Source organism: Larus michahellis, chromosome 3 (assembly GCF_964199755.1).
Source record: "Larus michahellis chromosome 3, bLarMic1.1, whole genome shotgun sequence".
NCBI lineage: Eukaryota > Metazoa > Chordata > Aves > Charadriiformes > Laridae > Larus > Larus michahellis.
The window spans coordinates 18,889,427-18,910,923 of NC_133898.1; the positions used below are offsets into that span (position 1 = coordinate 18,889,427).

At 36.5% G+C, this 21,497-nt stretch overlaps 1 protein-coding gene across 13 annotated transcripts in view; it reads left to right on the forward strand.

Moving 5' to 3' along the window:
* The window catches only part of CLIP4 (CAP-Gly domain containing linker protein family member 4), a 32,112-nt gene that overhangs the window by 1,333 nt on the left and 9,282 nt on the right, over window positions 1–21,497 (forward strand). For 8 of the 13 annotated variants that reach the window (XM_074578931.1, XM_074578935.1, XM_074578938.1 and 5 more), the window contains 10 exons: window positions 2,117–2,178; window positions 2,763–2,910; window positions 5,824–5,963; window positions 6,864–6,957; window positions 7,896–8,057; window positions 11,354–11,472; window positions 12,973–13,209; window positions 16,451–16,586; window positions 17,571–17,711; window positions 20,341–20,424. In XM_074578931.1, the coding sequence (XP_074435032.1) occupies window positions 2,778–2,910; window positions 5,824–5,963; window positions 6,864–6,957; window positions 7,896–8,057; window positions 11,354–11,472; window positions 12,973–13,209; window positions 16,451–16,586; window positions 17,571–17,711; window positions 20,341–20,424 (1,246 nt within the window). In that variant the 5' untranslated portion in view covers window positions 2,117–2,178; window positions 2,763–2,777. Of the gene's footprint in view, window positions 1–2,116; window positions 2,179–2,762; window positions 2,911–5,823; window positions 5,964–6,863; window positions 6,958–7,895; window positions 8,058–11,353; window positions 11,473–12,972; window positions 13,210–16,450; window positions 16,587–17,570; window positions 17,712–20,340; window positions 20,425–21,497 lie in introns of those variants that run through there. The other 5 variants (XM_074578940.1, XM_074578943.1, XM_074578942.1 and 2 more) reach the window with 2 other exon arrangements.

The window sequence follows — 21,497 nt, forward strand, 5'->3', positions numbered from 1 at the left end:
TCTGTCTAAATTAATAACATAGGGAAATCATTGCTTTTTTGGAAGACCTTCCATTCCATTTCACCAGGACTTCGCACCTGAGTCTGTATGTCTTGGATATCATTAATACCTTAGGCAGTTGTGTTTTTGCACGTAACAGAAGTCCTTATGAGGATGCTGTCTGTCTGTCTTTTCCCTTTCTTTGAAATAGTTTTAAACTTTTTGTTTCCCTTTTGCCTTTGCAGGTGTGCATGTGTGACATTAACTGTTTGTGATGTTATACGTGAGGTAGTCTTGGGTGCAGAACATCTTGTTGCCTTGACATTGCATGGTTCAGTACTGTGTCATGACCTGGTAGCATATTTCTAGATGCAAATTAAAATCCCACGGTGTAAGGATGTGCACACTTAGGTCAGGGGGCGTTGGCACTAGCGTAAACGTGCGAAGCTATTCTTTCCAGAGTTGGGTCGGTGCATGCATTGTAGCACTTGGGTCTTCGTGTCACCTACCCAACAACACGGGTTGTTTCCCTGCCTTCTTTGCTTTGGTAGTTCATGTGCTGAATTCTTTTCATTTGTGTGACAGATTGTATTCTCCCCTCTGGCCCCTTTAGAGTACAAGATGCCCTGGATACTTGCAAGTGCACAGATTCTGTTCTGTTCAGTCTGCTTTTCTGTGTGCAATAAGCAGTCTTTTTTGCATTAATTTTCAAATGTCTCTATTGATTTCTAGTTCCAGCAACTTTTGTCATCATACTTTACAAATCTCACCTCTTCCTGTTACCATCCGCTCAGTCAGGTCTGGCTGCTTTTCACTGTGTTTCTTTTGTTTCCTCAACGTTGTAATGGCGGTGCTGTGTAAAATGTTTATAATTCCTTTCCTGTCTTTTTCTAATTTAGCAGGTTCAGCTATCATCTCTTCTGTACTCATGCATTTTACTTGTTCCTTTGTGCATTTCATGAGAGAGTCTGATGTGCTACCTGTGAAAAACTGCTGTGGACTTGTTTGTTTTACAAAACTTTGTTTTGTTTTGTTTTATTTTATCATAGCCTCTGAACAAATGTCAGATGGTAGCAAATTTATTTCACTGTTGCCCTACATAAGAGATTTAATCAGTGATTTGCAGTTTAAGAGACTTTCTGTTCCCTCATACAAGAAAGCTGTGCCATCATGTTTATGGTAACTATAAAGCTATTCAAAATGTAAACTCTAACTTTTCCTTACTGGTGAAAATAATAATTGAAATAATTAGTGATATTTTTGGCCTTGTTGAATCTAAGAATGCGTAAGCCGATGCAATTTGATAATGCTGTGGGAAGAAATAGTCCTGCCCTTCCCAGTGTCCTCTTCCTTGATCTTCCCTTTGTGCCAGCACATGCATTTGTACAGCTGCGTAAGACTGAGGAAATGAATTAGTTGGAGAAAAATGAGTGTTTTTCATCTGGACCTCTTTTCCAAGTTGAGGACGGTGTGAACTGTCCATGGCGTGCAAGAAGAGGAGGTTTTAATTTATTTACTTCAAGATTAGCATCTGTAATCCACTGCTAAAATGCCTTTTATATTAGCATGTAGATTATGTGAGGTTCCCAAATAGTGTGACAAATTTATTTGGAGAAATACCAGAATAAATCTATTCACATAGCTTGTTGTGTGTAAGATGCAAAACCCAAAATAAGTCTCAAAAAGAGACTACTTTTTTTTTATTTTTCCTGTTCACTCATGTGTATAGATTAAATGTAATAAAACCAAACATGTCTTGAAGCTCCATGAATTCTTTCTGTCAAGCAAATTCCTGAGTAAAAAGCACTGTGTAACAGTCTCCAGAATAAAAATTTATACTTGTTTAGTAGAAGCTCTGCTTTTACTCTTGAGGATTTAACCTTGAAAATTCAAGATGCAGAATGTTAGATTTTCATCTGGAGATGTAGTCTTGGATAGCACAATAATGTCTGTTTCTATTCAGGTAATGTTTTTCTTTATTTCTTACTGAATTTGCCTGAGTAGCTGTCTTACAAGTGGTAGCCAGCTCTCCTCTGATCTTAGCATGTGAGCCGTAACTAGAATGTAACTTGGCCTGGTTGTTAGAAAATGTCACTGTAACTCCATACGTCCATTTAATGTTTCTTCTCTCTCTTAGGTTGCTCTAAGACCTGAAAAGTTGACTGGAAACAGCACCAGGGTGGAGGTTACAACACTGTGGTAAGTATGCTATTTTAAAACATAGAGGGGAGAAGCTGGGAAAGGAGCTGCTACGGAATCATGAGTCCAGGACTGAATCACTCAGTGATGAATTATCTGCAGCTTTGTGTGGGAAGATTAAAGTGATGAGAATCTTAAAAGAGGAGAAAGCTGTAGCTGGTAGCGTGATCTTGGTCACAGTGAAGGAAAAGAAAGATGCATGCAGGGTACGAGGAAAGGCACTTGACGCTTCACACTTTCATAAAGCTGTAAAACATACTAATTTGTTCATCATCACCATGTGGTTGCTAATTACAGCATTATTATTTTCATTACGGCTCAAGTGGAAAACGGGAGAAATGTTTTTCATTAACAACATGCAGGTTTAATGAAGAAGTCAAAACTAGAAGTTGGGTTTCCTCGACACCATACTCTACTAGCTTTTACTAATCATCTTTATTAGTTTATAAGAATGTAATGGTAGTAATATTTTGTGTTTGTAAAAAGGAAAGATGTTAGCCTCATTGCATGTTATATCTTACTATGATAGAACTCATCCCAAGTATTTCTAATGAGGTTATTTATTCATTTTTTCTCTTCCCAAGGTGGCTTTCTAGAAGATGACCATAGAGGATCTCCCAGAACCTTCCTTAGAAGGAGATTCCCTTATTGAAAGAGGACGGTTCTTATTCCCAAACTCTGAAACATCTGTTACTTTTTCTGTTGCTGCAGCACCAATGCCTTCAGATTGTGGTATGTACTTTTAACAGAAAATGAATTTGTGATCAGTATAGAATAAATTTGAATAGTGAATTTTAAGAAAAGCTATCAGCTCTTAATTTATTCCTCCTTTTCAGGAAAGCTTTTCTGCTTGTTAAATGAATTATCTATTATTTTTTTAAAGGAAATAAAAGATGAAGACCCATGCTTTTTCTGTTTTTCCTACTGTTCCTACTGTTTTAAATTATTTCTTTTACTTCTTACTGTTTCTTTTGTGTGTGTGGTCGGATGTTTGTAGGTTTTTTGCATCTCAGCATAGAACTGGATATTGTGTTAGGATGTAAAATTGCAGTAATTAAATGTGGTTAACCATCTAGATCACATTTAAAGCCTCTAGAGCTACACTTTTTCTCGTGCTTTCAGTGTGTAAACAATGGACTATAGGGGGATATTTCTGTTGAAAGTGTAGATCTTTATGGTGGTAAGAACTGTGAAATGAGCGTTAGAAAATTATAGCAAGTATTGGTGATCAGCTTTCGAAATAATGTTCAATTGTCTTCACAGGTACAAATGACAATATTTTAAACAGGATATATAATATGTTAACATGTCACTGTAGGTAGGGATCTACAAGTATAATGCCTTTGAATATTGCAGAAGGTGTTAATAGCATCTATATACCTTAAAAATTACTACCTCCACCTCTGTTTTTCCCATGCATTGATTACAGCAATCAGCTGTATTGAGGAGAAAGAAATACATGTAATGTTCTGTCTTTGACAGACTCAGCATTCTTGAGACCCATCTGATGAGTTAGCACAGGTTGGAAATTTAACAGTTCTGTACAACATATTCTAGTACATGAACATCTGTCTTTCTTTACATGGTTTAGGCCTATTCTCATAACTTGTCTGTCCTGTTCTACTCTAAGTACTGCCATGATTTATTCCATTCTGCTTTCTTATCCCTTAGAAAAATTTTCCATTCATCCTTCTTTAAACATTGTTATGTTGTGGTATCCTCTAATAACACTACAATATCACTACTATCTGTCCTACTTGGTCTATGCCTACTCCATGAATAAAAGAAAAATTCCTTTTATAGGAGGTCGCTATCACCTGTGTAACAGTAATATTACTGAATCTGAGTAAAGAAGGTTAAACCACAACAGACAAAGATACTTGGTCATTACGTTAAGTGCATTTATTTTTCCTTAATACTGTTGAGCACTGTAATCAATGCATGGGAAAGATAGCGGTGGAGAAAGTAATGTTTTAAAGTATCTAGATGCCATTGGCATCCTTTCATGGAACTTTTTGTTTTACAGATTTTCTGTAACGTTTCTTTGGTTTGCAAACACTACAGTTGATCACCTGTTAAGCAGTTATGATGGTTGTTATTATATTCTCAGGTTTTTACCCTAGCATGCTGACTGTACCAGTCTATTAGAGTTGATTTCTGATATATACTTTGGTTCAAGTTCATAGCTAGAAATCTTGCTGGTAGACTAAGAATCATGCATGCTGTGTAAGATCATTAATCTTACTAGTTGTCTGTTTACTTCAAGCAATAGATCAATTGTGGTTTATACAGAAGTTAAGTATTAGTAGATGAATCAGTAGGTCTGTGTCAATGCATGGGACATAGGTAAGACGCACACTTAGTGTAGGGCTGAGAGATAAGGGGTTCGCTTCTTTTTTATATGCCAGGTGCAAATAAAAATTAATGCTTAATATTAGCGAAGTTGTCCTTTTTCATTCTTGTTGAATCAAGGCAATGCAGTTAGAGGAACTCTGGATAGCCAGGAAGCAAGCTCCATATGTGCTTTTATCCGTTAATCCAATCTAGAAGTGTGGTATGCTCTTTTTGAGAAAAGGTTATGGTTATTCATCCAGAAGTAGTTTATACCGTGTCATACACCCAGATGGCTGATGCTCTATTTCACTTAACCTCTATGTCCTTTCTGAGAGCCTTGTATATACGATTGATGCAAGCTGACATTGTACGTTAATTTGAAACCTTTTAAAAGGCAAGTCCCTGGTTGCTGCAGCAGGGGTAAAAGTTCAGTGTTTTCCTTGATTCAGCCATTTGCTGATGACAGTAGGTTCTCTGCTTCCATTCCCTCTCCTAATAGCCATTCCTATCCAGATTCTTTCACATAGTTTTCCAGAGTTGGAAGAAATTCTACAAATTTAAAATACGGTATGTGTATATAAATGCACACACATACACCTGTAAGTAACATGAAATATCATACTTTAATAATAAGGTAGTTTTTACACCCGTACTTTGGCTGCCTGAAGCAACGTGAGGCTTAAAATCTTAAAAATATGTCTTTTTTCTGAGCTTGGTTTGGTGGCTTAATTGTTTGATGTTTGTTACCTGCAGCTGCCTCCAGCTGGGATTGATACATTCATGAACTATTTGAAAATTATGGAGGCCATAGAATGCTTTCCTGATTTGTGCACGTGTTTATATTTTGGTATATTTTGTGTAAATTGTGATGGAAGAAGAAGGAAAAGACATGTTTTGTAGCGTATGGAGAAATCATGTACGTATTTAATCGCAAAGAGATCAAGAGGCTTGTCTGTGCTTGGGAACAGCTTAGAATCAGCAGTCTTTGGCTAGCTTGAAGGAAGAGTAAACCCTTATTAGCATAATCACTGCACATCTCTGTTAGTCCTTGCCTAAACTTAAAATCTGTCTTGCAGTACCATTGTATTGGTTGCTGATTCAAAGCTTGTTCAGAAATAGAAGCAAGACATTAGTATTAAAGGAAAAATAGACCAGATGTTAAAGAAAATTTTCTAAATTAATTCAACATTCTAATTTTCCAGTGTGGTGAGTAGTGAAGTGACTCTCTCTGCTATTCTTTGCCTCTGAGTTTGAAAAACTAGATGCATGTTAAAACTTACAGTTGTGCCTAATGATTTTTTTTTTTTTAAGAGTTTTCGTTCTTCGATCCCAATGATGCAGCATGCCAAGAAATACTTTTCAACCCCAAAACATCAGTTTCTGAATTGTTTGCTATCTTAAGGCAGTGGGTTCCACAGGTCCAGCAGAATATTGATATTATTGGGAATGAGGTGAGGTATCAATGAAGATCCTTGAATACTTTCAGTATTAAAGAAATACTATGCTGACAGCGAATAAAACCAGTTCATTCAGAAGCAGAACTAATCATAAACGCAGACAGCTTCTGCATTTTAACAAGTAGTTACTGATCAGTGCCTTGCATTCCACATGTTGTCAGCTTTCATTTGGAAAGAGAAAGATGATGGATAAAAATTCAGTACATTTGGATTGATGGTAGAAACAATGTTTCTTCTCAAAGGAGTTGGTTAGGGACCCTTCACCTTGGTGTTTCAGTTTCCTACTTAGCAGTAACCATAAACTCCAATATATGAAGACGCAGTGAAGGCTGACTTTAAGGGCAATGTTTCCAAGGCTCAAAATGAGTTAGGAACTGAAATCTCTTTGCAACCTTCAATAGGCTCCTTTCAGAAGACACCTTGTTTCTAGGAATTCCATCCTACTTTCTCATTTGTCTTCTTCTGGATTACAGGCTTTTTTAGACATGTGGGGAAGTAAAAGATTCTTCCTATTGTAGTGTAACTGGGGGCTTTTTTTGTGAGGGAGGTTGAGAGACCAAAAAACAATGGGAGAGACTTCATAAATTATGTTGTTTTCCTATTGTTCAGTTAAGCAGTTAACTTTTCAGCATGTGAAATGTATGTTAGAAGTAATAATATACAAAAGCTTTAAAATTTGTTATCAATGAAGGTTAATGATATTCATATAATGCTATTTATTAGATTTGTGTATGTTGCTCAGTTCTGCAGTTGCAGTCTATTCTGGCAGGCTTCTTTATTATTAGCCATTGAAATGAATCCAGGAGTCAATATATCTGAAATGACTTACTAAATAATGCTGATGTCAGAGAGATGCTAGAGCTAAAAAGTGTTTGTTTTCCACTTGTCTCTCAGATCATTAAAAGGGGTTGCAATGTGAATGACAGAGATGGACTGACTGATATGACTCTCTTGCATTACACTTGCAAGTCAGGGGCTCATGGTATTGGTGAGTAAAGAAACGTCATTATAGATGTAGAAACCTAATTAATTCACAAAGGCTAATCCCATCGACTATTACAGAATTTTTCCTTGCAGTAGATTTTTTTTTTTTTTTTTTTTTTTTTTTTTAATACAGCTTGGTTTTGTCTCTTCTAGTGGCCATCAGAAAGGAAGATAAAGAACTGTAGAGCAGTTATGGCTGTGGCAGTTGGGAGTAAGTTGAGTTAGTGGTATAGGTATTGCAAACAATGTTACCAGCATAAACATATATTTAATGTAGCAAATTATGGAATGGAAGGAAAAAAGCTGTTTCAGACCGAGGTACAAACTGTGAACTAAACTATCCATCTATCCATCAGTGATGGTTTTTTTTTTTTTTTCTTTCACCTTGATCATGTCAGAAGGAAACAATAATCTTTGTTTGCCTTATTATGATAATAAATACTGGAAGTAAGAGCATATTTAACTCTGAACACCCCTATTAGCTTTTCTATGTTGTGCTACTTTTTTGTTGACCCAGAACCCGGTTTTTCTCTGTGTTTGAACTGTGTTTCTGAATGAAGTCTGGCATAGATTAGTGTTTCTGGTGTTCGCAGATCTTTTAAAGTAAACTTCAACATTGTGGTGTGTAATCTTTTTTCTTCTATTACATACTAAAATCCCTGGTTTTGATGGGTGACACCGTTCATTATTTACATTAGAGATAAACAGGTAGTGTTATATATACTATAGTAGAGTTTTCAGCCCTTTATGAAAAGGCAAAGATTTCTGCATCCTAATCCTAAAAGAAAGGCATAATAATTCTGCTGTGAGCTTTAACGTACATTATGTGTTAAACCCATTAAATGAGGGTTTAATGTACATTATGTGTTACACGTGAGCATGTACATGTTTTTTGAGGTCAAATAAATCTCTAATGCGTATTCTACAAAATTTACCTTGCAGGTGATGTTGAAACCGCTGTAAAATTTGCTACGCAGCTTATTGATTTGGGTGCTGATAGCAGTTTACGCAGCCGCTGGACAAATATGAATGCCTTGCATTATGCTGCCTACTTTGATGTTCCAGAACTTATTAGTGTTATTTTGAAAAATGCAAAGCCAAAAGGTAGGCATTGTTACTTTTGTTTCGTGTAGTTGTCTGTATTTTGTTACTCTGTTGACCCTAAGCTGGTCTGTAGTGGTCTTTAAGTGTGGGATTCATTTATTATACATAAATAATTTCTAATTTTTTATTCTTTTAGTCAGCCTCATTGGTTCATTTTTCTCTTAACCTATTATTATTTTTTTTTGGTGGTTTAATGCAGTGATTCCATTGCTGGTTTTTAAACTTAAGCTTTGTCCAAGATGGTAGAGAAGTACCTAATAGAACGGAAAGCAAACAGGTTAATTCTAAGTTGTTGAGGACCAAGAAAGTGTATGCAGAAAACCAAAGATGTAACTGTTCTGGTAAATTCTTAGAGTTTTTAAGATTCCTTAAACGTTGAGAAGTATGTTTGAAATGCTGGGAGAAGGGTAAAAGAGAAGTGGGGATTTGGCAACGGCATGTGGCAAACTAGTGACTGAAGCAACTTTTTTTTGTACTACTTAGTTGTCTAGAAGGTCATGTAAGGAACAATTTGACTTTAGTGTTTGGCATAAATAGATAATACCATTTGGAATGATATGAAGGATTGGTAATTGGAGTCCTGTTTATACTAATGCAAATGGAAATATAGAAATGCTTCTAAACCAGAACCATTTGTTCCTAATTTGGTCAGGATATCAAACCAGTAAGCAATTTTAATACTAAAATTGTACAAATGTTAATTTGTTCTACTGAATATCCTTCTGATTGTGCCATGTTGAAAAATGATTAATGTCCTTTTTTTAGCTAGTTGTAGCTAAAGACTCTGTGTCAAAATTCTGAAAAGCTGATAGGTTTTTGAAGTACACAAGGCTTGTTTACCACATCTTGAATCATCGTGGACGTAATTGTTAAACAGTGCTGTTATTGGTATGACATGCTTAAGAGGTAACAAGTGTAGATTGGTAACAAAAGACAAAATAAGACTGCACAGTGGTTAAGTCCACATCACATTTCAATAGTCTGGTCTCCATAATTTGCATCAGCAGATTAGGTCTTTTTTTCAGACCTCATTTGCATTTGGTGTTCTCATCGCCTCCTATGCAGTGCCTGCGGAAGGGACAGGAATTTGCTCAGATTTCCAAGGAAACCACTCTGGTTATATGGCTTGGCAGTTGGCAGCTCTTGGATAAGCAGATGATTTTTTTTTTCTCAGAAAGTATGTAAAATGATTTGCCCTGTGACATGAAAACAATGGATAGTCTGAATTAATAGAAAGAATAATCTTAGCTCCATATTTCATGAGGCAGTTTGCAGAGAAGGGTGGTTGTATGTAGAGGGCAAATACGTCTCCATACTGAACTGGAGGAAAAATGGTTGTTAATGTATAAATAACTTTTTGAGACAGTGGTATACTGACTCGGAAACATCCATTGTGAAAAAGCCAGTCCCACAGATGTTTCCTTTTGATTTACTGCTAAACTATTTCCTTTATGGCGCTCTGCAATTAAATTCTGTATACGGATTTGCTCCTCAATTGTTAGAACAGAGAGCTAATTTGATCTTAGTTTATTAGAGGTTTTAAATCTAAAAATTGTTAAAAGCTTAAGAATTAGAAATGTTGTGTGGTGCCAATAGACAATGACTATAATGTGCATGGGATGCTAATGACAGACCGTTGCAGCTTATTAAATTTCCCTAGATAAATTGGGGGTAGTTACTGGGTAACATTTGATACCTATGGGTTTCTTTTTGTCACCTGTACTATGCCAACTTAGACCTAGAACATAGCTGAAGGAAAACAGTGTTTAAAAACTCCAAGCGTGAAGCTGGACTGAGGAAGTCACGCTACTCTAATTAAAAAAAATAAACCTACATGTCAGTTACTTTTTAAAATAGGAGTACATGCAAATGTGGCTGACTCAGTAGCTGATGTTATTGATCAGTATTTCTGCAAATTGGTTCCTATATGTGCGGAAAATACTTGATAGCCTTATTAAACATGGAGGTTTTAATGGCTGTATACAACTACACAGCTTCTACTCAGTGTTAACCTGGTAATGATCTTTTGACATTTGATGTATAAAAGGTACATCTGCATGTGTAGCAGTTTTTATGATTGCGTCTTGTGAATGCAGCCTTTTTTCATGCATGTGCCAATTAAATTTAAAATAACAAAGTTTGTATTCATATTAGTGCAATTGTAAAAATGTTAAAATTTGATCCCAATGTGTCCCATCTTTGACCTAATCTTTATTATTATGTATAAAGTTGACATATCTATACAGACATATATACTTATATATCTTCTATATATGTTGACGTTTTATTTGCCCCCAAAACATTAATTTAGTATAACTATATAAGGATGTTGATTCATTTGGGATATACTTTGTTTATCATGTTGTGAGAAGGGCTAGTGGTTTTTGGGACAGAGACCAATACTGGAAAATACCAGGAGACTGTACAGCCCTGAGGTGGAAAGTTTTGATTCTCAACAGTGTTTCAAATTGGAATGTTATTGCTATTATTTTTTGGCTTTTTGTTTGTGTATTAAATCAGATGGCATTTTTAATTAACAGTCATATACATAATTGACTTAAGCAGACATCTTTCTTGTATAGTTTGGGACAGGAGTGAAAGAATAAATAGACATTAAAACTCTAATCTTCTAGAACAGTAATAACTTCATAGCAGATTGAAAGATATACTGTGAACAATTGACAGAAAAATATATTATGCTAAATCTCTTCTAGTCAAATGCAGTGCTCCATTTTCTGAACTATCAGTGCAAGACCCTTCAGAGTCCAAAAGAAATTATAGAAATCACTAGCTCTTACTTCATTCTTGGCCATTAGTAATTAGATCAATGTAAAGCAGAGGTATAATCAGTTTTCCCTTGCCCCACTGCCTGCTCACAAAGGAAAACAACTGGTTGAAGATGCATCTCATTTTAACACTTGGCACCTGGAAGCAATAAAATATAAATATTTCTGAAACATTAATTTATATGCAAACTGAAAGTTACTAACTTGTTAATCTTAGCACAGTAGATTGGGCACCCTGAATAGCAACAATTTTGCAGTTAAGTCATCAGTATTATAAAATGAATGAAGGTAAATGCTCATCTTCCAGATTGGTTCATGGTATGAATAAACAGATGCAGATAAGGTTGATACTCTGTGTAGAATTCTCATAACCATTTAGTACATAAATAATGATCTCTCTGTATAAACGTTAACATAAACTGTAAAAATTAATGTCCTCTCAAGGAATCTGTAGGGTGAAATGTTCATGTAACAGACTTACATACCTTACATGTGATTTTTTATTTGCAGATGTGGATGCCACCTGTAGTGATTTTGATTTTGGAACAGCTTTGCATATTGCTGCATTTAACCTTTGTACAGGAGCTGTCAAGTGCTTACTGGAGCATGGAGCAAATCCTGCCTTTAGGGTAAGGAGTTAGGTTGTAGATTCACCAAAAGGTGAAAAAAAATACCTGGAAAAATTGAGCAGTCTGTCCAGGATTTTGGTTAGCTAAAAATGTGTCACATGGAGTGATAGTGCCTCAGAAAAATTATTTGTAACTTGTAGTGGATGATTTTATATGCTTTGTCATACTTATGTGTTGAAGTTTGTGGTTTTGTGTCACAGTCTAGTTTGTTAGTTCAAATAGCTTTCAATATGTTCTTCTATTTGTTGCTTGAACTTTCATTTAATACCTCTTTGTGTCTTGCAAAAGGTGTCATGGCAGTGGTGGGCCTTTTCAGAAATCTGTGACCTCCAGAAATGCAGCGTGTCGCTTAGCAGTAAACTTAGTCTTAGCCCAAATAACTAATAATGAAGAAACATTACATGCTCTGTCTACTAACCAAATAATAGGCCTGAGTTATAGTGTAAAATGCTGCTATATGTGTCTAGCCACAAATCTTGGGTTTTGATTGAACCCCCAAAATGGTGGAGTTTTTTGTGGTTTTTTTTTTGAGGGGGTGTGTGATGGTGTTGGTTTTTGGAAACAAAGCAAATACAATCTTGCCCTGCGTCATTCCCTCTTCGAGCTTCCTGTAATTTCTGAGTCCAGAGGCTCAGTTGAGACAAAGTTGGAAGACTGAGATAATTATGTTTCCACAAACTTTGTGAAAATTGACAGATAGGTGAAGATCCATACTAACGCCTTTGCTGAAGAAAGCGTAGGTAGAACTTGCCCTTGCAGTAGCTTGATGGCCCAAACCTGTACTTGCTGTCTGGCCACCTGGCCTTGAGTTCAGGTTAACTCCAGGTGAGCTGGTACTCCAACAGCTCCCGCCTAGGGCGGGTGTCACATGGGATGTACAGGGAATCACAGTCACTGCTCTCTGGGAATGGGAAGTGTTTGGAAAGGACTCTGTCCTTGATTCATCTCTCATGGAATAGTCTGTATTGATTTATTCAAGTATTTATGTGAACAGATTTATTCAAGTATTTATGCGAGGCATCAACTTTGTGTATTCTATACATGCAACATATATTAATTAAATTCTATCTTGTGTTTGGAATAAACCTCACCAAGGAGTAAACTGTACACTGGGTAAAGATAAATTGTTTGGAAAGTGTTAGTGTTACAGTATTGGTGTTACAGACCAGAATTCTTGCTTACTTTCCTAAATCTGCGTTCAGGTACACAGATATATATGGGTGGGTTTTTTTTTCATGTGTTATGAGTACTGATAACGTTCGTAAGATTAAAAATTTCGGTAACTTAGAACTTTTGAAAATAAGACACTGTAAATGCTAGTTTGCATATCTCGAGATGTGTTGGCATTCTTATTTGAAAATGTGGGTGGTTTTATGGTTGTTTGTATTCTAGGAAGAATATCTAATGACGAGGATTAAAAACTTCATAAACTGCTCTGGTTTTGCCTGATCAGCTTTACCTTGTTGCAACATTAAATTCTGTGTTTCTGTGTTTCTACAGAATGACAAAGGGCAGATTCCAGCAGATGTGGTTCCGGATCCAGTAGATATGCCACTGGAAATGGCAGATGCGGCGGCCAGTGCAAAAGAAATCAAGCAGATACTGCTGGATGCAGTGCCTCTCTCATGTGACATCTCAAAAGCCATGATTCCAAACTATGATCATGTCACAGGCAAGGCCATGCTTTTATCGCTTGGCCTGAAACTGGGAGATCGTGTTGTTATTGCAGGACAGAAGGTATGATGAGCAACCTGGTACTACCCTCATAATTTCTGGACAGTCCATTTATTATGGAGACATACCTCAAATTTCAGGCATGTCTCCAAAATTTCCACTTTGTGGAAGGTATGAACTCTGGATGGCAGTAAGGATCTGGTTACAGAAAGTAGTACGCTGAACAGTTATGTGTTAAAGAAAGTCACTACTATGAAAAGCTGTTTTGACAGGCACAGTCTGCATTTTGTATCTGTAAACAATTTTTTTACAGTCTGCTATAGTACATCAGCACGGCTCAGCTTTTATTAACATTTTTGGTGTCACATCAAAATAATGGTAAAATTTAGAGATTACTTTGTGAATTGCCCAGCTTTCAGTTATGAGTATGCATTTGTGAATTACCCCTGATAGCTTCCAGAAGGCAGTAAAAGAAAACTTTAATTCTGCTTAGCCTATAGTAACCCAATTTCACTGGTGCAATGCAGCTAAAATCTTTGAAGCAGTGCTGTGCCAACGGGGTTGTTACTGGTTCTGTGGAAGTATAAGAATGTAGCACATTTTAGAAAATGTATTTGAAAAATGTAACATTGATATTGCAGTTAGTATTCATGCCTTTTATTTGCTCTGATAGTAAGGGCTCTGAAATGATTTAAAAGTGCTAGAATTCTTTTAAAGGTTTCAAATATTTTTCTGGTAAATATGGAAGGCATTTATGAGCAAAATTTTATGTTTGAGTAGCTTTACCTTTAATAATTTTTCTAGTATAACTTCAGATTTGTAATTATCACAACTGAGGTGTTCTAAAGTGAACTCCACCGAGAGTGCAAAGCAGCTTCCATTCTGTATTTTCATTTGGTGTATTCTTGAAATTGGGTCAGGAAAAGTGTAGGAATCACTAGCTATGCAGAAGGCATTTTAACTGAAGTACGTGCAGGAAGCCGCGTGTTCTTTAAAGGCAGTAAAAAGTTCATGGAAGTTTCTTTTACAGAAAGCCATTGCACAGTGAAAGCAAGGGGAGATAATGTAACTGCAAGTTAATGGAGGCTTTATAGCAAGAGAGGGAAGAATTAGTCCTCTTGTGTATCTTTCCTCCAAGTAAGGCACATAGAACTGTTTGTACTGTAATGTGCTTACTGTGTATGGATAAAGCTTCTTGGGTTTGATTACCTTTTTTTAATTTATTATTGAGTATGCTACTACAGTGTTTTTTAAGAAGTTGTTGGAAGCTGTTTTTCTGCGGCCAAAGGCCAGGAGGGCTTTCTGGCTAGCTTTTTTTTAAGGGAGCCAAAGCTGTCATGTGGCAGGTGGGAAGGAGGAATGTGTGTGTGCTTTTTGGTCTCCCTTTTCCACATCTGCTTTCCTCCCTTCCTTTCTTTGTGTGCAAGGAGCTGTTCTGCATTACTCCCACATTGTTTCCCACCCACGTTCTCCATTTGTTTGAACGGAGAAGTTGATCTCAGCCCTGTCTTCCCCTTTCCCTTGATACTCATAAATGTGTGCAGGGCGGAGCAAAAGTGAGAACAGGATAGTGAAAATGGTGCCCAATTCTTAACCTCTTCTTGGATCAGTTCTCATTTCCAGAATATGGAAGCTTGGACGAGGGCACTGGAATGGCAGCATTTTTACAAACAGTGTTTATGGATTCCTGTTCCCTTTCCTGCTTCTGCTGTCTCCTAACATATCAGCTTTAATGAAGCTTGAAAGCCAAGCACAGTAGATGCCCTAGGGAAGATGGATTCCCCTCTTGATTCCTACTGCACCTGTCATTCTAGTTCTAGTAGAAAGCTGTGTAAGCAGGTGTTTATGTGTACATGATTTGTGGTCTCCCGGCTTCACCAGCTCATGCTCTGCTAGATTATATGTTATCTGAATGGGCACTCAATGAAATGTGAGTGCAGGGAGACCAGTAGCTGGAATAAAACTTTTCTCCTGTTCCTGCCATGTTTTGCATGTGCGAGATGTCCTCTATTCCTTGCCTGCACAAGTTCTAGGGCTTGTGCAAAACTGGAGCCTCAGTTTTGCAATCTCTACCACCAGTTTAAGATGCTGGTCCCTTCCCTCTGCTGGGTAAGTGCCTTTGGCTGGTGCCTGGAGAGTGGAGGAATCTGTTAGGCTGCTTGGCCAAGCTTCCTCCGAGTGAATTTGATCTTTGGGTTGGTAGCTAAAAAGTCCAGGTCTGGATTAGTGTGATGTACCTGCCTATTACAATCAAATTTAAAGGAGATCTTCAGAGTAAAAGAAGAACAGACTCTGGTTCATGTTTGTTTCTTTACAGCACATTAAGAAAGAGTAGCTGGAAGGTTTTATAGTAAAGAAAAAAAATGGTTTCTGTCTGTTTATTCTCTGAGGGCTGGATTAGACAGTGAAGTCGTAGTGAAAAATGAACTAATAGTATTATGATCACATGAGATAATGAAAACTGAGCAACTGAAAGATCAAAGGTTTTTCTTCCTAAAGCTAATTTAAAAATCAAATATAAAAATGAATTTAAATCAGTGTTAAGTGCATCTCTGTTAGTTATTCCTCCCTTGTTTGGTTGAAGTGTGTAAGCTTATAATGTGTATTTGTGGACACTGAGGTCCACCAGGAAGACTGGTCTGTCTTGTTATTCTTGATATACTTATCTGTTCAAAGTCTACATAGTATATATTGAAACAGCAAAAAAAATGCTCTAACAGTTGCTGGCTTTTAAAATTTTATTTAATCATAAGGAGGATTTAGGATTTTTTTCCAAAGAGAAGGTTAAGTGTGCTCTGAAGTTTACCCTTTAACCTTTTCAATATATAAAAAAATCTAAGTATATCTATATATACATATTTATACACACAGAGATACATTTGTAAAATTTTTTATCTAGTATTTCCATGGAATCTCCAATTCAGCAAGATATCTAGCCATGATTGTGGAACTATTGCGATGGAAGACACTGAAAGTAAACCTTCTGTTAGGCGTAGACTCCTATACCTTGCTGACTTGGAGTTGGTGGTGCTTACTGGTGCTTACTGTCCAGTTCTTGCCTGTTACGAGATCTGTCAATAACCACTGCTTTTGTTTCATACAAAATGTAAGTAGAAGGACGAAGACGTTTCAGAAAATGCATTGGCTGGAATGTCAATAATCAAAGGAGATTGTTACGTTTGTATTTCTGTGTTCTGATCAAAAGCTTGGAGATGACTTGCTGTCTCCCTTGTAATCTGTACTATGTTCTCGTGGACAATACATGTTTAACAAATTCATTCTGTGTTGATGCTTTTTGGTTTAGGTTGGAACACTAAGATTTTGTGGCACAACGGAATTTGCCAGTGGGCAGTGGGCTGGGATAGAGCTGGATGAACCAGAAGGAAAGAACAATGGAAGTGTTGGAAAAGTCCAGTACTTCAAGTGTGCACCAAAACGCGGTATAACCTCTAACTTTTTCTTACATTCTTAAAAACCTGAATTTTAAAAAAAAATGTTGGAAGATATGAACCTTTTGGGAGAATAAAAATAGATAACAAATTCTGTTGCTTTTCTTTTTAGTGCTTTGGTTGTTTGTTTTATTGATTCTTTTAACTGTTCATAGTGTTTTGGCTGCAACTATTTGCAAAACCATTGAAACAACCAACCAGTCAAAATTTCAGATTATTTCCTTGAAAGTGTGAGATAACAGTCTTTCCTGTTTTTAATCTATATTGTGGAAGCTAGTCGATTGTATTGGAACAATCATGGCTATGTTTCTTTACCTGCTTTGCCGTCCTTTCTAAAACATTCACGCCTGTAGTTGTTTTCTGACTTCCAGCTTGAGATATTTTAATTAATATTTTGTGGATACTATGATATACAAAGTCTTCTGTTTTGTAACAGTGGAGACTAAAATGTTACCATTAGGACAAAATGCAGATTCTAATTGATAGTTTCACTGAATTCCTCAATTACTCTGTTCAAGTTGCTTGATAAGCCTTTTGGTTCCACTGTTCATTTGAGCTAGTCCTCCCTCCCCTACAAGTGCTTTGACAGCATAGCAAGCCATGATAGGACAAGGGGTAATGGCGTTAAGCTAAAAGAGGGTAGATTCAGAGTAGATACAAGGAAGAATTATTTTACAATGATGGTGGTGAAACACTGGAACAGGTTGCCAAGAGAGGTGGTAGATGCCCCATCCCTGGAAACATTCAAGGTTAGGTCGGATGGGGCTCTGAGCAACCTGATTTATGTGCAGATGTCCCTGCCTATTGCAGGGGGTGTGGATTAGGTGACCTTTAGAAGTCCCGTCCAACCCAAACTGTTCTATGATTCTGGAAAAAAACCCCCAGATTAATTGATGTAAGAGATAGTAGCCAGAAAGTTTTGTTGCATTAATATTACTCCTGGTTCATTTTTGGCACATACAATTTTCTCTCTAGGTATCTTTGCACCTCTTTCTAAAATAAGCAAGGCTTCTGATCACAAAAAAAGCTCTGTACGAAGTTCTTCCATGCGTTCTTCACCTTTGGTCAAATCCAAGAAAATAGACGTGACGCGTATAACTTCCAAAGTGAATTCTGGTGAGTGTTTCTTGTATGTTGAGAGAGGATAGAGAAATACTAATCTTCAAAAATTAGCACCGATCCTGTAAATTTTGATATTAAAATACTTGTTTGGAATTAGTTCATCACTTGGGATGAGAGGTTGATAAGATACTTATTAACTACATGTTATTATTAGAAGTTCACTAGCTTTCATACTGGTACTGGAAGGACGTTGTGTGTAGTTGCTTAGTGATTATAGTGATCTGATGTACTGTAAGAGGTTCTAGTCTTTATATAATCTATTAAAAAAAAGGTTCACCTCAACATTTATTCTTGAGCCTGTAAAGTTAATTTCTGGTTGGCTGTGACATTAGTTAAATGTCTAAACTTAATGTGATTTCATTTACTAAGATCTTCCTGGGTAATTTGAAACATCTCACTGAAATCCATGCAAATTTAGAAACTAATCTGTATACACCTTTATGCATAGAAATTGAAGAAATGTAATTTATTTTCTGGCAAAATGATCAAGGAACTATTTAACTGATTGTGTTTTATCTGCTAATTAAGTTATCTGAGTAAAACCAGAGGCAAATTAGGAGAGAAAGGATGTCCTTGTAATATGGCCTACTGATTGAAGTTAGAGGCTCAGTCCCTGGCTCTGGCTAAGTCTTTTAGTAATTTATTCAAATTATTTAATCCTTCTGTGTAAATTCCCTCCTTGTGAAGTAAGAATGATACATCTTTTCTGTCTGTTTCAGTTCCAAGGTGTTTGGAGCACAGACTCTTCCCTGCTGCGTACAGTGCCCACCATGCATAATCTGGCCCCGTGCCTGGCTGGCTACATAATAATGTCATTAAATATATTACATTAGCATTTCTTTTGCCTTTCAAACCCTGTTTAGGTGACTCATACTAAGGCAGCACAGCTTAAGGGATGGAAGATATGCATACATTCTCATCGAGTTTACTCAAGCATCCTAAAACTCCACTCTTTACCGGTGATATGCAGGGTATAGAAACAGTGTGCCAGGCTGGTGAAAGAGATGCATTTTGGCAGCATTTTGGATGATGTATGCAACTCTTCTCTACATAGATTCAGGGGGAAGTAAGCCCTAATTATGTATATTTACAATTAGCACAAGATTTAAGCTATTTATAAATGGACATCCTGCATAAAAAGCTTCTCAGAATAATCAGTTTGTTAGGAGTATTGCTCAGGAGCAGATCTAAGCTGACTTTTCCTGTTAAATATTTTTCAATGTTTGATTCAGTTTGTTGTGAACTGTTTGTAACTCATTAAACTATAATGGAAAGGACTGTTTCCTTTGTCACAGACAGTGTGTTCCAGACGGTTTAGTCATAAACCACCTTTTCTGTCACAAAGGTGCCTTTGTATCCTTGTAAATTTTAAACATTTATACTTTGCTTTAGATAAAAATCAGAGTGAGTTATGCATCATCTGCCGGGCAGAGCTTACATCCACTAATGCTAACCTGGAAGCTGCTGTTTGTAAGATGTTCTTGTGTGGAGAGGTCCGTTAGAATTAATGTGCCTGGCTGATTCATGGACTGGAGTGGGAGGAATAAAGCTGCAGAGGCAGGACTTTGTTTTGCAGTGTTTTACGTGCATCACCAGATTACATTTCTTTCCCTTAAACTTCATTCCTGCAATACTCTGGTTTGTCATGATCCAAGAAAAATTAATATGCTTTTTGTAGATACGGTTATAAGCTGCAAACTAAAATATAATACTGTGTAGAGATTTTCAGATTTGATTTGTTTCTACTGGATTTGAATAATCCATCAGACTGATGATAATAGGTCTTTTTCAAGTTTTTGGAAAAAGGATTACTGTGATCAAATTGAGAAACGTGTTATCAGTCACAAACACTATTTTTTTGATCTGATGCCTTAATGGCTGAACCGTAAAATTTTTGAAAATACAGTATGTTTGCCAACTAGTTCAGTCCCTGTAGCTGAATTAGGCCGAGAGAGGTAGTTAAATAAAAAAGATGTGATTTTTCTTCATGACAGGGTGGGGATAAATCATAGATAAGCTTATTCTTCATTGAATTAGGGTAGGAAGCTGTCAGAAGTGCAAAATGACTGTTCACAAATTGCAGCATGTTATAGTTCAGTTATACAGGCAGTGCTAGTTCATATGCATATCACAGCATTGCTGCTCTAAGAGTCAGGCTCTTAAAAATGGTACTGGCATATTTACTTCATTATTTGTAGACTGAAGGAAGATTTGGTCTGAAAACTTTCATGTGTAATCTTTAATGCAGAAATTGTGAAATTATTACAAGTGAATAGTATACCTTAAGTACTATAAAAGCATATGTTGCGTATATAATAGATGTAAATGTTTGAAAGATTTACATAAAACTCCTTCAATATAAACATTCATATTTTGTAGACAATTTGTTTATTGTCTGTCAAGATAGTTTGGACTGTTTTAATGTGTTAAGGGGTTTAACATCTGTGCTTATCCATCAACAGTTCTGCAGTCTTGTTTTACCCATGTATCAAGAGTCTAAGGAACCGCACAGTTTTATCCATGCATCCACTAATCTAAAAATCTGTCAAATTGTCTTTGTACATGTAAAATTATTGTTCATTGTTAGGATGTATATATTTAATTGTATGTGTTCTTTTTATAGGCCTAAATATGGCAAAAAAAGACAGTGCTTCTGAAGCCAACTTTATGACTGCTAACAGGGGAAAAACTGTACCTGCAAAAGACGGTAACTACTTTTTTTTTTTTTTTATTTTTTAACATCTTGAGAAAAATTTTGGGTAGGGCAGCAGAAGTATTATTACTGCCTTACCTTTGTAGAAGTCCTGTATCTACACTACAGAAAAAAGGGGCCTTCCCTGTCTGTATTCAAGTCCCAAGCAGACTGTACACATTTAGTTCACTAGCAGCAGGAGTAATTTGTGTGGATGTTTGGCTGGCGTTCTGTGTTGGTTTGGTAACAGCTTCTATCCAAATACATGGACAAGAATATAGACAAGCTCTTCAAGCTGCAAGCTGTCTCAGTAAAAGATCTTACAGATGATCTGCAGAATTACCTTCCTAGGTGTCTGAGGGAGACCTTTTGCCCTGTGTCATTACTGCTTAGATTTTAATGAAGACCTGTGCATGTATTCTGTTGGAATTTTTGTTCTCTCCTATATCTGTATGTTGAAGCTTGTGTAATGAAGCACACATCTAATAGCATTTAACAGTCTTGGCTTTGTATCATGGAAGACTCATAATAACAAACTTCAAATACGAAAATCAAAACTCTGGCTTTTTAAAAATTTCCTTTTACATATGAATCATTCTCTGCTATTATCTAGTTTCAGAATTGGATAGTGACTTCTACTGCATCAGTGTTTTGTGTGCTGAACTTGAAACATCAAGGGACCTCACTTTCAGGGGTGTCTTTGACTAACTGTAACAATTTGGTCTCCTTTGAGGTTTTGTCTATAAAATCATACTACAAGTGTTGGTAAAGGCAGTATATCTGAAATAATTTGAAGTGTGCCTTTGAATATGCTCTTTTCGAAGAAAAGTGTCTTTTCATATCCTCCATCAGTAAACAGTCAGGGGGAAGAGACTAGTGTAAGATATTTAAGCACTGTCCTATATGATGCTTTTTCAGAGGTGAGCTAAAAAACTTGTGTAGACAGAGATTTCCAACATTTTGTTCATGGAGGGCACTTAATGGCTTGTTTTTTAGGTTCTGGTCACACAGTGAAATTAGTTGGCAGTACAGTGTCTCACCTTGATGGATGATATTTGAAATTAATAGGACTCCAAAGGCTTTGCAGG